The following is a 14,450-nucleotide window of genomic DNA, read 5'->3' as shown; positions in this document are numbered from 1 at the left end:
GGGCTAAAATCATGCAGTCTGAACTCAGCATAAGGATCTTTAGCTTTGGTTTGAACTCTGACAGACATTCAGAGTTATATTTCAAACATGTCGATTGTTTGCTTTGTTCTAAAACAAAATGTTTTCACAACGCAGCATTTTAAAGTGTGTTTATACAAGTCATATATTCGTATAGCTGCCCTCATTGGCCAAGAGTGCACCCTAAAGGGATAGTTTGCCCAAAAATGAAAATGACCTTATTTATTCTACCTCATGTGGTTTTAAACCTTTATGAATTTCTTCTGTTGAACACAAAAGAAGAAATTTTGAAGAAAGCTGATTGCTGGCAAAAGAAAAATTACTATGGAAGTCAGTGGGTGCCAGCTACCAGCATTTTTCAGAAAACTTTCTTCCGCAGAAGAAACAGTAAGTGAAGGGAGAGTAAATTATGGCAGAATTCTATCCCTTTAAGGTCCTCTATGAAAAATTATTCATCCAAATTCATTTTCTTTGACTGATCCTTTGCAAACAGCAAGCTCCGTAAAGCAGATAAGGAAACAAAAAAAATTGTTTACAGACAAGGTAAGGAAAAGTTGAAAGTAACAGTTTATTAGTAAATAGTTTTTACCTGGTTACTGCCACAACCCCTAGTGCCGTGAACCACTCACACACTATTGGTAATTGAATGTATATACTGGAGCACCCAGAGGAAACCCACACAAACATGAATATGATGTGCAGAACATGTAAACTCTGCACAGAAACACATCCTGCTGGGACTATAACTGGGGACCTACCTGCCGTGAGGCAACCATGCTGCCGTTTTCTATTTACATTTATTCAGTCATTAATTTTCCTTCGGCTTAGTCCCTATATTCATCATCAGGGGTCTTATCCAGCAAATGTTTTACACAGCGGATGCCCTTCCAGCCGCAACTCAGTACTGGGAAACATCCATACACACTCATACACAACAGACAATTTAGCTTAACCAATTCCCCTATACCCGGAAGAAACCCACGTGAACGGGGACAACATGCAAACTCCACAAAAATGCCAACTGATCCAGCCGGGACTCGAACCAGCAACCTTCTTGCTGTGAGGCAGCATGTAACTTATTCTTGTGATGGCAAAGCTGAATTTTCTAAATATTTTGTAACATTAGAAACATCCTTACTTTTACTTTTAATCTATTTAATGCATCCTGGCTGAATCAAAGTAAATGAATTATCCGCCATTAATGCCATCATATGCTAAACTCTTACACAACACACACAAATCTGGGAAACTTTAAATCAATCTTAATATTGGGTAATTAATTTAATATTAAATAATAATAATACATTGAAGTGTTAATAATATGAGTTAAACCTTTAGCTAATGAAGAACCATACATCTTAATGTCATTATAATTTATACAAGTACTTAAATGTGGCCTATAAAGGGTTAATATTTGTTTGTACTCTGCAGTTGAATGCTTCAAGTACTGCAGCTGGCTAAAATGCAAACATAAAACTACTCTGAAATAAAACAATCCACTATGTTAGGTGTGTATGCCGCTTCAAATTGTTCACTTGCAAGTTTACTTAGCTTTTAGGATGTTATCAATGAAGATCGCTAGGTTTTAAACAGAGCTTTTGGCACTAAAAAGAGCAATACACTTGCTTTTAGCAGTGTTGGCAGCAGCATGAAAAACAAAAGTGGTATTTTTACACAATTAAACCAGAGATGCGAGCTGCCATTTCACCCGGGAATGGCCTTTCCCTTCAATGTTCCCATTTCACCTTTTCTTTTTTCCAGGTTATTAAACTCTTCTCTGATCTTCAAACTTACTCACCCATCTTACTTCTCTACACATACCACACACTTTTACTTTCCACACCATTTTCACCAGAGAATGGAGCAGTGTGGGGTTTGTGGCTGTGGGGTGTCCTATAAGACGCATCTGATTTATACCGCTGTCTCTACAGCTCATAGCCAGGAGAGAGAGCAGAAACTAATGGTTTCAAATAAGCAGCTCCCTATTTTTCATTATTAACTTGAATTCTGGGAAGCAAATGTGGGCAATCTTTGTCCAGCTGTGAAAAGGCATGTATAATGAAAAAAAACAGGGCTTTTCTGTCTATGAAATAAGAGTTTAAAGCACTGTGCTGACAATCAGTGACCAAAAACTACATAATTGACCGGTCAGTGGGTTGTCTGGCATGTACGGAGGGTAAAATGAATGACCATTTCTATTACACAAAATAGTCTGTTGGAAGAATAATGTAAATGGCAACGGGAACAATGTTCACAGCACATGATCGGTTCAACAAGTTCTAGAGTAATTTTCTCGAAAGATATTGTTGAATGTGGTGGATTTGTGACGCAGGCGGTGATTTGACGGCTGTGGTGCTGGTGAATGTAGAGACGTGATTTTGCCTTGCTTGACAGTTTAACAGCCAACTAATCCACTGTCGGCATGCTAAAAACGTCTTGGTGAAGTCTCTCAAATTCATCCCCTGTAGCAGCACTTTAAAAAAACAGCAGCTGAAACAAAGGCAACCTTGCTAGTTAACTAAAGGGTTGGTGTTTACATAATGTTTATACAATGTTATGCTAATGTTTATTTAACTGCTTATTCACTATTCAGCAGCTCAGGCTAATCTGTTGAGTGAAAACGCTGAAGTGTGTCAGCACACAGAGGTTAGCCAATCGTGAAAAAAAAGCTTATTTACATTTAAAAGACTTAAGATGCAGCAGAACAACACAGCTTGCTTAATAAGCAAAGAGTTAAACGGTCATAAAAGCTCAATTATGACTGTTTTTAGAATAACAATGCTAGCGTTTCATAACTCAGGGAGGGAATATTTTTTTGATTGAGCAAGGATGATCAAAAATGACAGGAAAACCATTTGTCACAGGAAAACTCCACTTATTAATTTGAAATAGGCTCATTTTACAAGTCCCCAAGAGTTAATCAGCTGAGTTGTACCTTTTTAGTATCCAATCAGCCTACATATGGGTCTGGCTGGAATGCTTTTAGTTTAGCTTAGCATAAATCACTGAATTGAATCAGATCATTAGCATCTAACTCAAAAAAGCGTGACTGATGGCTGTTTCTCAATTCCAAGAATGCAGAGAGCGGACTTGCGTTCTCCAGGAGACCGTTCTTGCCAGGTTACCTTGGAAGAATGAACTCAAGAGACTGCGATAACACAGAAGGCGTCCTGTGAGAATTGAAATTCTGCGTTCTTCCTTATGTTCACATGACATTCACGTATTTTTAATAGATAATTACTGAAACATTACAGCATTCATGCAACGATTGATTGTTTTCCCTGTTTCAATATCTATAGCATGCACAAAAACCTTACAAATATACTTTACACAATACAAATAAATTAGATTTTAATACGAATTTCAGCAAATTAACACCCTTAATGTGTTTATGCCTTTATTAAGATTTTCAGGTTCAGGAAACGTCTGAGATTAATAAGTTATATCTCTGAACTTTAATAAAAAAACTGGTATAAAATTCTGTGCTTTCCACCTCCCTTATTCAGTACAAATGACTTCTAGATCACCTCGATATCAAGAAAGCATCCTGGAACTTTCACGGGTTGGAACTTGCGGTTTTAAGTTTTGAAACTGAAGTTGGTCGATTGATGATGACGTTACACAAGAACACAAGGATGCATATACATATCGACGTAAGAACGTATATTGAGAAACAGCCGATGTCTTCTGAACTTGGGTGCGCACCCACAAACTGAAAGAGATAATCTTGGGTACAGTTCCCATGAACTCTGGATTGGATTGTTTCTGATGTGGATGCAATCATACTAAATAATGGAAGTGAACAGCCAACTGTATAACAAACTTTAGTTTAAATAATGTTCATTCATGTCTGTGTGCGTATGTCTGTGTGTTACCTAATGTTACCTTGGCCACAAGAGGGCCTGACCCAGTGCAAACACAGTGATAATGTCTGCTTGTGTCCTCCAAAAACAACTTCTACAGACATCTAGTTACGTTCTGAATGTTTTTAATATTTTTGTAGCAGATAGACGCAAGTCACTGTCTGTATGCTACTAAAACCAAAAGATTCAGTATAACAGGGCTGCCAACTTTTGGTTTTAGCTTGATTTTCTCACCTGTCCCCAAAATGTATGGGTAAGAACAGTTATTATCGTTATTGTGGCATGCGTGAGAAAGTGGAATTTTGGCATGAGAATACTGCCGATTGCTTGAGTCTCACGCCGATTGCATGACAGTTGGCAGCCCTGAGTAAAAGCAGAACGATCGTGATGTGCATACGTCTTTCCATTCTGGCACCTTGGCATTTGTGACCTAGCAACAGCTGTACACAAAAGAGCAGCTCAATGCAAGTAGGTATCACTGCAGCCTGGAGACCTCCAAGTGGAGGGTATTACACCGCAAGTAGGTTGGATGACCTCTAAGTGGGAGGGATTTATGCCACAGGTGGGCTGGGTTTAGGTGGTGTTGGTGTAGTAGACATTAATAAAACACTTCAGGTTACTGTGAGGTTGGGTTTAGGATTGGGGTAGGTGTAGACATTCATAAAGCACAATATTGGACTTCATGTCATGTACAACACATTAAATAAATAAAAACTCCAGAGCTCAAGTACCACCCACTTGTAGCTGGCTCCGACCTCCCACCCCTCCGACAGAAGGGTTTATACCCTTCACGCTTGATTACGCAATTGTATCAGGGTTCAGAAGAAAAAAAGACAATGTGAACACAAACCAGCTAGAAGGTGGCAAGGGGGGACACAATTGAACTTGAGTTGCAACCAGGCAATTGAATCAAGTGTAAAAGCCACCTAAAAAGTAGTTTCGATAATATTATCGAAACTCTTTAGTGATTTTAAAGCAAGATGCTTATGGTTTCATCCAATTCAATGATTTATCTTAAGCCAAGTTAATTGTACTTCGGCCAGATCAGGGGATCGGCTGAAAGGATTCAAAAATGGCAAAATTCAACAGTTAACTCTAGGGGACTTGTTAAATGAGCCTGTTTCCTAAAAAAAAAAAAAAAAAAAAAAAAGAGAGAGAGAAAAGTGTTCGTTTAAGATTCATATTTCAACCAAAAGCTCTTTTACCTCGATTCAGAATCTCGAAAAAGGCATCATGGTTTCACAACCTTCAATTCTGATAATAACACATGACATCTGTGAGCACCACAAATCGTTCAAACATGCTGATTTGAAGTATTTCTGCATTCACTACAGAGGAGGTAATATTTAAAACAGCTAATGGGGCAGTTTGAGAATCTTACAGCTATGAAAGACATAATAATATGCTACAAAAATGATTTTAAAAAATGCCAGTTCAAGTATCCAGAAACTGTAGCACTAGCCCTTTCCCATAAAACACAAACCACGCTGAACATAATTCATCGGCTTCCCATTCCGTGTTTAATTCCACAGCACTAAACCTGTTCCTGAGGCAGTGAGGGAGGTTATCCATCACTGTGAACTCCTGGAGTGCTCTGATGTCTCACAAGGTGACTAAACCGCTTTAGGACATGAAGTGTATGACTAGTGAGACAGTCAGAGGAATAAAAAAAGAAGAAGAAAAAGAAAAAAAAACTCCTTCCAAAATCCTCAGGAGGATCTACTGTGAACCTTGACTTCATTTTGTGCTCAAATGCACAGCAGGACAAATTTGGCCAATCTCGTAATTACACCTGCTTCCTCCTCAACGCAATTCTGCCTACGCACGGACAAATAAGTGTGTCGAGAGAGCACAAGTGGGTGTGTGTGTTTGTAAATACTCCAAGAACAGTACTCAGCTATTCAGGGGAGTGAATATCAAAGCTAATCATTCTTCTACTCCCAGTGCATTGGCTGTCCTCAGACCTCCTTGAAAAAGGAGAGGACGTTGGGTAACGGACAAAAACATGACCTGGCACTGGCCGAGCGCAATAGCAATATGCCTACTCTTGCTACTGGTCCATCTGGAGAGTTACTAGCAGATTCTTTGATGCTGTTTGAAAAAATAAACACACAATGGTGTACTTGTAGTACTATACTGGGCTGTCCTCAGACCTCCTCGAAAAAGGAGATGATGTTGGATAATGAACAAAAACATATCCCTCCTCAAAGAAACACACTTCTCCCAGGAACTGAGCAACCAAATTACCCTCACGCCAGAAAACACTGAGCAAAGGCATTCCTTTGCTCAGCCGGTCTCTCAAAATACGAATGTGCTATAACTCACACGCACGCACGCACGCACGCACGCACGCACGCACGCACGCACGCACGCACGCACGCACGCACGCACACACACACACACACACACACACACACACACACACACGTTTGCATTGTAAAGGGGGGGGGGGATTTTAATTAAAGCTGTGCGAGTGTAAAGCATGCTGTATTGATTTATGATGTGTAATTAACCTCGCGGAGGCTCAAATCTCTGACTCCCTCTGCTCTCAGCCTCATACACAGGGGGTCACAGGCCACAGGCACCAGGGAGTTGATAGAAGTTGAGAGGTGAGAGTAGCCGAGCCCTCGTCTATAATGGACCACATGCAGATGGGAGGTGACAGCAGATTAGATGAGGATTTTAAAAACCCTTATTATGAGTCTGATTATATGTCAAGAGTGACCGAGGGAGACCAAAAGTGACAACCTCGCTCTCCACGAGAAACGCTTTCAGAAATGTGAAATATCTGATCTGAATGAAAGGAAGATGCATTGTGGGAATGGGATGTGATGAATGGTAATAGCTTCAGATATAGATGTTCTCTCTATAAAAAGCAGATGCTGATCCAGTGCAGCCAGTGAGCTGCACCGATGATGAACGTCTACTTTTATATCAATGACTCAGATTCTGAAAGGCTTGGGTAAAAATACATTCCCCACAGGAACATTACGAACCTAAGCTGGAGCTCTTGACCTCAGGGTTTGTGACTCGAGAACTGTCATCAATGCTATTTAATTATGACATTTTTCAGGTTTGCTTTATTCACCTGCTACATTTTTTTGCATCTGTTTATCTCATGATATGATTACACCTGCCAGCTCTCTGAATGCTTAATCCACAATGGCTTTCAGTAGCTGCCAGAATGATCAGCTTTCCTTTTTGCAATGTAGCTAACTAGATGCTATCTGCATTCTAAACGCATGCTACTGGACCGATCTGCTACTGCTGGCTCATTTCACCACAGTAAATTCATGTTTAGTTTATGCAGATCCTGGTCTTTATAACACTCATAAAAAGACAAGTAAAATGTCTTATTATCAAGGATGAAAACAATATTACCTATACAATTCTTCACTTACATTTTAAAACTACATAATCAAATATTATATAAAAATGTATAATAAGATTATCAAATATTAAATAAACTACTATACGGTCAGCAAAGCTGAAATGTAGCCAATCTTTAAAAAAAAATAATTAAAAAAACTCACAAGCTTGACATGTGCAACAGGGACGTGCTATCAGGGGAGATAGATGATAAATTCAATATTTGTCCACAGATCTGTGCTATAAAGGCAATTTCTGTATGATTCAAATGACTTCAATCTTATTTGTGATCAAAATCGCTGTACATTGTGTATTTCCTGTTCAGTTCAGTCTGACTAAAGCATTTACCGTAAAGCTGGTGGGACGGAGTTTTCAGGTAACAGTATTTGCCACTGAATCTACACATTTTAAGCACGAGATGTTCTAACGTTATTTAATCCTTCATTTAATCATCACAATGCTGTCAATCGTGTGACTGACACCGCGTTCACAATCGCTAAAGAGCATGCATTCACTGAGATGAAACTAATATTGCAGCTCATGAAAAAAAAGTTATTGCTATTAAGATGACGTATACAAATAGATACCACCCGTGAGAACAGCACAGTTATTATTGTTAATTCAGTTCATCTCATTCACGTCAAGCAGTGTGTGCAGGGCCGGTGAGTGCATGCAGATTTTTGTTTATTTGTTAGTTGTGATTAGAGTGTTAATATATAATAGAATCTGTTAATATAAAACATGAAGTAACGGTGCTCATAATTTTTGGTGAGTGTGCTACCTTGGTGCTACCAAGAAGAAAGGTTAATTTCCAGACCTGCATAGGCTACAATTTATTTTTACAATTTGTTTTTAAAAATATGTATTTTTTTATATTTCTTTATTCTTTTTTTAAATGCCAATCATATAACAAGATTTCTAAAACTGAATTAACTTCCAGTTTAAATCCAAATTTGTAAATAAATACTTTGTAGTAAAATAGTATGGTAAGCACTTTGACAAAATTGTAAGAAATTATTTTGGTGCCTCATAAAAGTGTGATTATGATCACCATCTGAAAAGCTGATCCAGCGAAGATTAGTTCTTAAAAAATGAGGTGAATAACTGCAAAAAGCCACCCTTTTCAATAGGCTGGCTACCTATTGAAACGCTATCACTTATTTTGTGCTAGGATCTGACATAAAGCCACACTGAAAAGACATGAGGTGAGGCAGGCAGTAGGTCTGCCGCAATGAAGAGGGTGCGCGTGAGCTCACAGTTATTCTTGTTCAGTGGTTGCTCTTCTTCTACATAGTAAAATTCAATAAAAGTCCGTTACTTTATGTTTTGCTCTGACTAACCATAAGGTTAATATCCCAGCTCAAAAATTTCTCTAAATTGTAATTAAACTGTAATTGTACTTGTAATCAAAACGTGAATAAATAATGGACGACCAACAACGGAGCTAAAGAGCTTGCTTCAAAGGACAGGACGGAAGATAACTCGATCATTTTAAAGTAATTCAAGCCATTTCAAGACTTCATTTACAAGTAAGACCAGAGTGCAAATCCTCTGTGTGTGTGTGTATATGTGCGCTTAAGTGCGTGTATGTTTGTGAGTGAGAGAGAGAGAGAGAGAGAAAGTGCATGCATCCGCCGTGATGCTGTGTTGCTTGTTATAGGCTGTAGCGTCCACCTTGATGTTTTTGGGAGGCATAATTAAGCGCTACACATTTTACATTCTTCCTTGGCCCAATATGTACCTTCCATGTGTATAGAAAGAATGTTGATATGATATATGAATCACAATCAGCAGTTGGCAAATATGTTGAGTGCAATGTATTTGTAAATATGACCCGAAAGAGTTGTGCCTCACCAGCCACAAACCTCACTGCACGTCGATGATGTGCAATGATGTTAAAAATTACATGTCAAATATTTGGAAAACATGCGGAACACATAAGAAATACATACGAAAGACCTAAAAGGAAAAAAAGTGTCTAAATTTCTACAAATGAAACCATTCCAAAACCACACACACATTTTACACGTTCACATGTGATTTTTACATGCTATTTCCCATGTCAAACGTATGTAGTTTTGCTGTAAAGGACAGGCATATAGCATAGTATGTTTCTGAAAGGCAAACCACAATCCCTTAACAATTCTGGCTATCACTGTAGGAGTATTTATATTTCGTAAACTGCTTACAGCACCATTAACAGTCAGAAATCCACTTAAAAAACATACCTGTGCCATATTCCACTGTCCTTGCTGACCCGGCTGCATAGCATACATGTTTTGAGGGGGCACCATGCCCTGAGGTCCCATCATGCCTGGAGCCAAGCCCATCACCCCTGGCTGTGCGTTTCCCATGAATCCATTAGGCATCGTCATGCCAACCATCATGCCTGTATTCTGGCCCATCATAGCGCCACCCTGGCCCATGACTGCCCCCATCATGGTAGTGGGTGGCATTGCTCCTCCCATCCCTGGAAAGGCCTGGAAGTTCCCTTGTGGCTGCGCAGGAAACTGCATCTGAGATGGACCCATAAACATCGCCGTCGCTGTGGGAGCAGAAATGCACAAAGATACAAAAATAAGCAGATATAAACACAACGACATGTTCAATAGGTTCAAAGAGACAAAAACAGAAGCAGAACAGAGCACACAAAGCCCCACAGACAGCAAAAAGCAATCAATATCTGCACTAATGTGTGCAGTTCCTCGCCCCCAGCCCAGAGGAAATGGATCTTTGAGACAGAAGAGGTGTGCAGGATGAAAGAGGGGGGCATCTAAATCGTCCTGATGGTGGAAAATTGGCAGGGCCTTCATTTGGAGCATGTGAGGTTTTGGGAAATGTCCTCTTTGAAGAGCAGGGCAGGCGAAGCGGGCAGCTTTAAACCACGTTCAGCAGTATCAGAGTGCTGAGACACGCAGTGCTTGAATTATTGATACCTCCATTAAAGCAGTGCTTCTCAAGAACCTCTCTTGCTTTCTCTCTTTCTCAAACACACACACACACACAAACTCCCAAAGCACCATTAGAAATGGACTCTGGACGCATAGCTCCATTTATAGATCTGCATTCTCCCGCTCAGAACGGTCCTTCTCTGAGGAATAAGAAATTGAGACTCTGGGGGATGCATGTACCTTGTGCAGGCTGTTGTGGGACAGTGCTAGAGCCATACAGGGAGAGAATAGAGTCCTTGGAGAGAGGTTTCTTGGCAGAGTCCTCAGCTTTGCCGTTCCCGCTGGTTTCGCTGAACAGGTCCAGATCTCCCTGTGCTGGAGCAGCACTTCCTGTGCCCGTAGCACCTGCCACAGCCCCTCCGGCAGAGCTGGCCTGAGCGCTGCCAGCTGCCTTACTGGAACTCACCTGCAAACAACAGGAGATGTCAACTTAAACACTCATGCACACAATAAATGCCTGATATACCAATAAACATGTCAGTAATCAGACAAATTCATGTATCGAGTCTTAAAATCATAAACCAATCTGGATTACTTCTTGTTTTTCAGGCATTTGAACTGCCAGATGTCCATATACTCTCTAAGTCAACATTAATGATGTACACCTCCTGATTAACTAAACTCCAAAACGGGCTACATACAGTACTGGATGCTAAGCTCTGCACCCCGTTGTGTCACTCCACTTTACATTTAAAAATGTGAGCACATTGTTTGTGTATGAGCGTACACACACCTGCAGCACCTCTAAGCATCTGTTTCTGGTGGCCAACAACTACTCTGGCTGTTTAAGACAGATTTTAGAACTGAATGTGATGAGCCTTGAGTGTGAGACCTGTCAGCTATCTCAGTGTTGTGACAACTTCATTGAGCAAATGAGAGAAAAGATTTTAAGCTGTATGCTTCCTATTGTATCCAACAGAGGTAAGTGTAGTTATGTCTATGCTATATAGGGCTAACTAATGTTTTCATTATATATAAATTTAACATTAACAATGACAAAATTGATAAATATTCATTTTAAAAATCGTCTCTTCCTTTTAAAGATCTCTTCCTCCTTGGTTTTAGAAGGTTTCTGAGCATAAATCAAATTAAGGGACAATATATATTTCGATACAAGTTGTTAATGCTACCAGATTTAAAAGAGTACCCCAACAATGACTGAAGCCACAAAAATTAGAGGGTCCATTAAATGGCACATCTCCAATATCAACACTTTTAAATTTCCATTGTTGAACATTTATGCGGTGTGATTGGCTTTTAGATCAATATGGAGTAAAAAATTCCAGAGCTTATCATTTTTATTGACATAAATTTTAATCGCAATTCGATATAATATTGTTTATCGGCCCAGTCATCCTCAGTGTGTATGGCTTTCTTCCTTTAGACAGAACTAAATCAAAGTTAAATTTGATCGGGGCTCTTCCCTTCTGTATATAGTGTTAAGCAGTGCTCCTTTTTTGGAAGCTTCCCAAAAAGAACCATAAATTCATTATAAAACTAACCCATAGACCACCAGGAGGTTAACACATACAGTTGAAGTCAGAATTATTAGCCCCCTTTTGATTTTTTTGATTTTTTAAATATTTCCAAAATGATGTTTAACAGAGCAAGGAAATTTTTACAGTATATCTGATAATATTTTTTCTTCTGGAGAAAGTCTTATTTGTTTTATTTTGGCTAGAATAAAAGCAGCTTTCATTTTTTTAAAACAATTTTAAGGTCAAAATTATCAGCCCCTTTAAGCAATATATTTTTTCAATAGATTACAGAACAAAACACGTTATACAATAACTTGTCTTATTACTCTAACTTGCCTAGTTAATATAATTAACCTAGTTAAGCCTTTAAATGTCACTTTAAGCTGTATAGAAGTGTCTTGAAAAATATCTAGTCAAATATTATGTACTGTCATCATGGCAAAGATAGAATAAGTCAGTTATTAGAAATGAGTTATTAAAACTATTATGTTTAGAAATGTGTTGAAAACATCTTCTCTCTATTAAACAGAAATTGGGGAAAAAATAAACAGGGGGGGCTAATAATTCTGACTTCAACTGTATCTTATAAAGCAGATTGATGTGTTTTTGTAACAAAATATTTCTAATATAGATGGTTATTTCAAATAGACTCGTCAATGGTTATGCTACAAAAGGGTCTTAAGTCATGTCATACATAGTCAGAGGTCATCCAGAAGTTGCAGCCAGTAATTTGGGTTTTTAATTAAAAATTTTGTAAATATTTTTGTTACAAAAACACATCAATGTTAGTGCAGTGTTAACCCCATTGGCACCGTATGGGTTAGTTTTATGACAGGTTTATGGAAGCTTCAAAACATTTTTCAACTACTCAACACCATTATACAGTATGTAAATATTACATTTCAAAACAACTTCCACTATGTTTGTCTGACAGAACAAAGCAAATTACACTGAGGATGGCTGGAGGATGAGTAAACTATGGGGTAATTTTAATTTGTGGGCTAACTATTCCTTTAAGGGAATTTCACTCATGAACATCTTAGTAATTTGGTTTCTTAATATCCCACTCATCACTAAACAACAACATATGTGATCAAATCTTAAGACACCAAATTAAAAGACAATGCAACTGCCAAATAATCAAATCAAAGGTGCCTGGATAAAAATATCCATTTTGTAAAAACTCGAGAAGAAACAACACAAACAGCAAAGATGAAAGAAAGGCTTCATCGTCTCCAAGCAGAGAAATGACATTAATTAGACTGCAGCTGTGATGAATGAACAGCTCATGAAGTGGAGACACAATTCACTGTTTACACAAAGTTAAAGTGCACACAAGCAGCAGAAGATGGAGGAGACAATCAGTGAGAGGCAGTTTGTGTTCTGTCAAAGCACCTGCATTCTTTTACTCAATTACAGTCCGGCAGCCCCAAAGATGAAGTCACCCTCAGAAAAGCAAGTCTGTTAATACAAAACTGAAGGAAATTTCTTGGTCTTATGCACAGGCTGTATTTCTAGTCAGCATGCCAAGTAGGACAGTGCAAAATATTGAAATATTACAAATGTGCATATCGCTATAGTTTGTAGTTTTGGCCTCTTCTTATGGCCCCCTCCTCCTTCCTCCAGCCTCCAACTGTCAAATATTACAAAATCCACATAGCCGTCTTTTGTCATCAACAATAATGTGCTGTTCATTGATTAGATGAGCGGATAAGCGTGCGCATTCATAGTTTTCAGCCTAACTAGCAAAGAAGATTTTGTTTGTGTTTAGCTATAAGCAATAAACATTTTTCACCCTTATTTTCATTGATGAAATTAGCATTGCATTTACGATCAGCTATGCAGGTAAGCTAGAGTGTTTGCTGCATTCGGTGCTTGATGAAAGTTGATAAAATGACACCAGTGGAGCAAAGGGGTGGTGATATTTCCTGTATTGATTTTTGTTTGTTTTCATTCATTTTCCTTCGGCTTAGTCGCTTATTTATCAGGGGTTGCCATAGCGGAATGAACCTCCAGTTATTCTGTCATACGTTTATGCAGAGGATGCCAATAAACCAATACTGGAAAAAACCTACATATACACTCTCACATTCACACATGCACTCATACCTGCAAACCTGCAAACTCCACATACAGATATGGCTACTGAGAACGCGCGAGTGTTTTAAAGAGAAATCGCACACCTCCGCAGTAGTGCGTGAATCCGCAACATGGTGTAACACAAGAAATACATGGCCAGCAGGGGGCAGTTATGTAACATGGTGAGCATACTGAACTGATATGGGTTTGCTGAGCACGAGAGCTACCTGTAAACGGTGTGAAAATGGCATTCTTTAGGCAGTTGTGTGTGTTATCTTATACTATATAGTTTAACTGTTTAAAATGCAGATTTTGGAGTGTCTATGTAGGCTAAGTGCAGATAGCGCACCTCTTTGGATTAAGCTAGTCGAGTGCTTCTTGCCATCCGCCCAGTTTTGGATTTCTGATCAAGTTATGTCAAATTTATTAATGTAGTGAATCATCTAATTTTTATTGAGCAGGTGTAATATTCATTAATATTAATTATTCGAATTCTTATTTTCACCAAGGTGCCGCTGTTTGGGGTTGAATGACCTGCAGGCTGCATTTTGCTCACGGGGCTGCGAGAAAATAAAAAGAGCGGAGCTGCGGCAAAATAATGAATAAAAAGAATGAGGCTATGGTCAAATAAATAAATAAAGTGCGACTGCTGAAAGTGAAAGCAGCTAGGGACACCAGACCTAGTGGCCAAA

The 14,450-nt window shown here is 38.9% G+C and overlaps 1 protein-coding gene across 1 annotated transcript in view; it reads right to left on the bottom strand.

The window, feature by feature from the left end:
• The window catches only part of smap1 (small ArfGAP 1), a 134,890-nt gene that overhangs the window by 1,884 nt on the left and 118,556 nt on the right, over window positions 1–14,450 (bottom strand). Inside the window, exons 7-8 of the mRNA XM_056471455.1 lie at window positions 10,382–10,607; window positions 9,479–9,795 (exon numbers count right to left, since the gene is read on the bottom strand). Coding sequence (XP_056327430.1) covers window positions 9,479–9,795; window positions 10,382–10,607 — 543 coding nt within the window. The remainder of the gene's footprint in view (window positions 1–9,478; window positions 9,796–10,381; window positions 10,608–14,450) is intronic.

The sequence above is a fragment of the Danio aesculapii genome, chromosome 13 (assembly GCF_903798145.1).
Source record: "Danio aesculapii chromosome 13, fDanAes4.1, whole genome shotgun sequence".
Taxonomy (NCBI): domain Eukaryota; kingdom Metazoa; phylum Chordata; class Actinopteri; order Cypriniformes; family Danionidae; genus Danio; species Danio aesculapii.
This window is presented reverse-complemented; position numbering and strand designations above follow the sequence as displayed.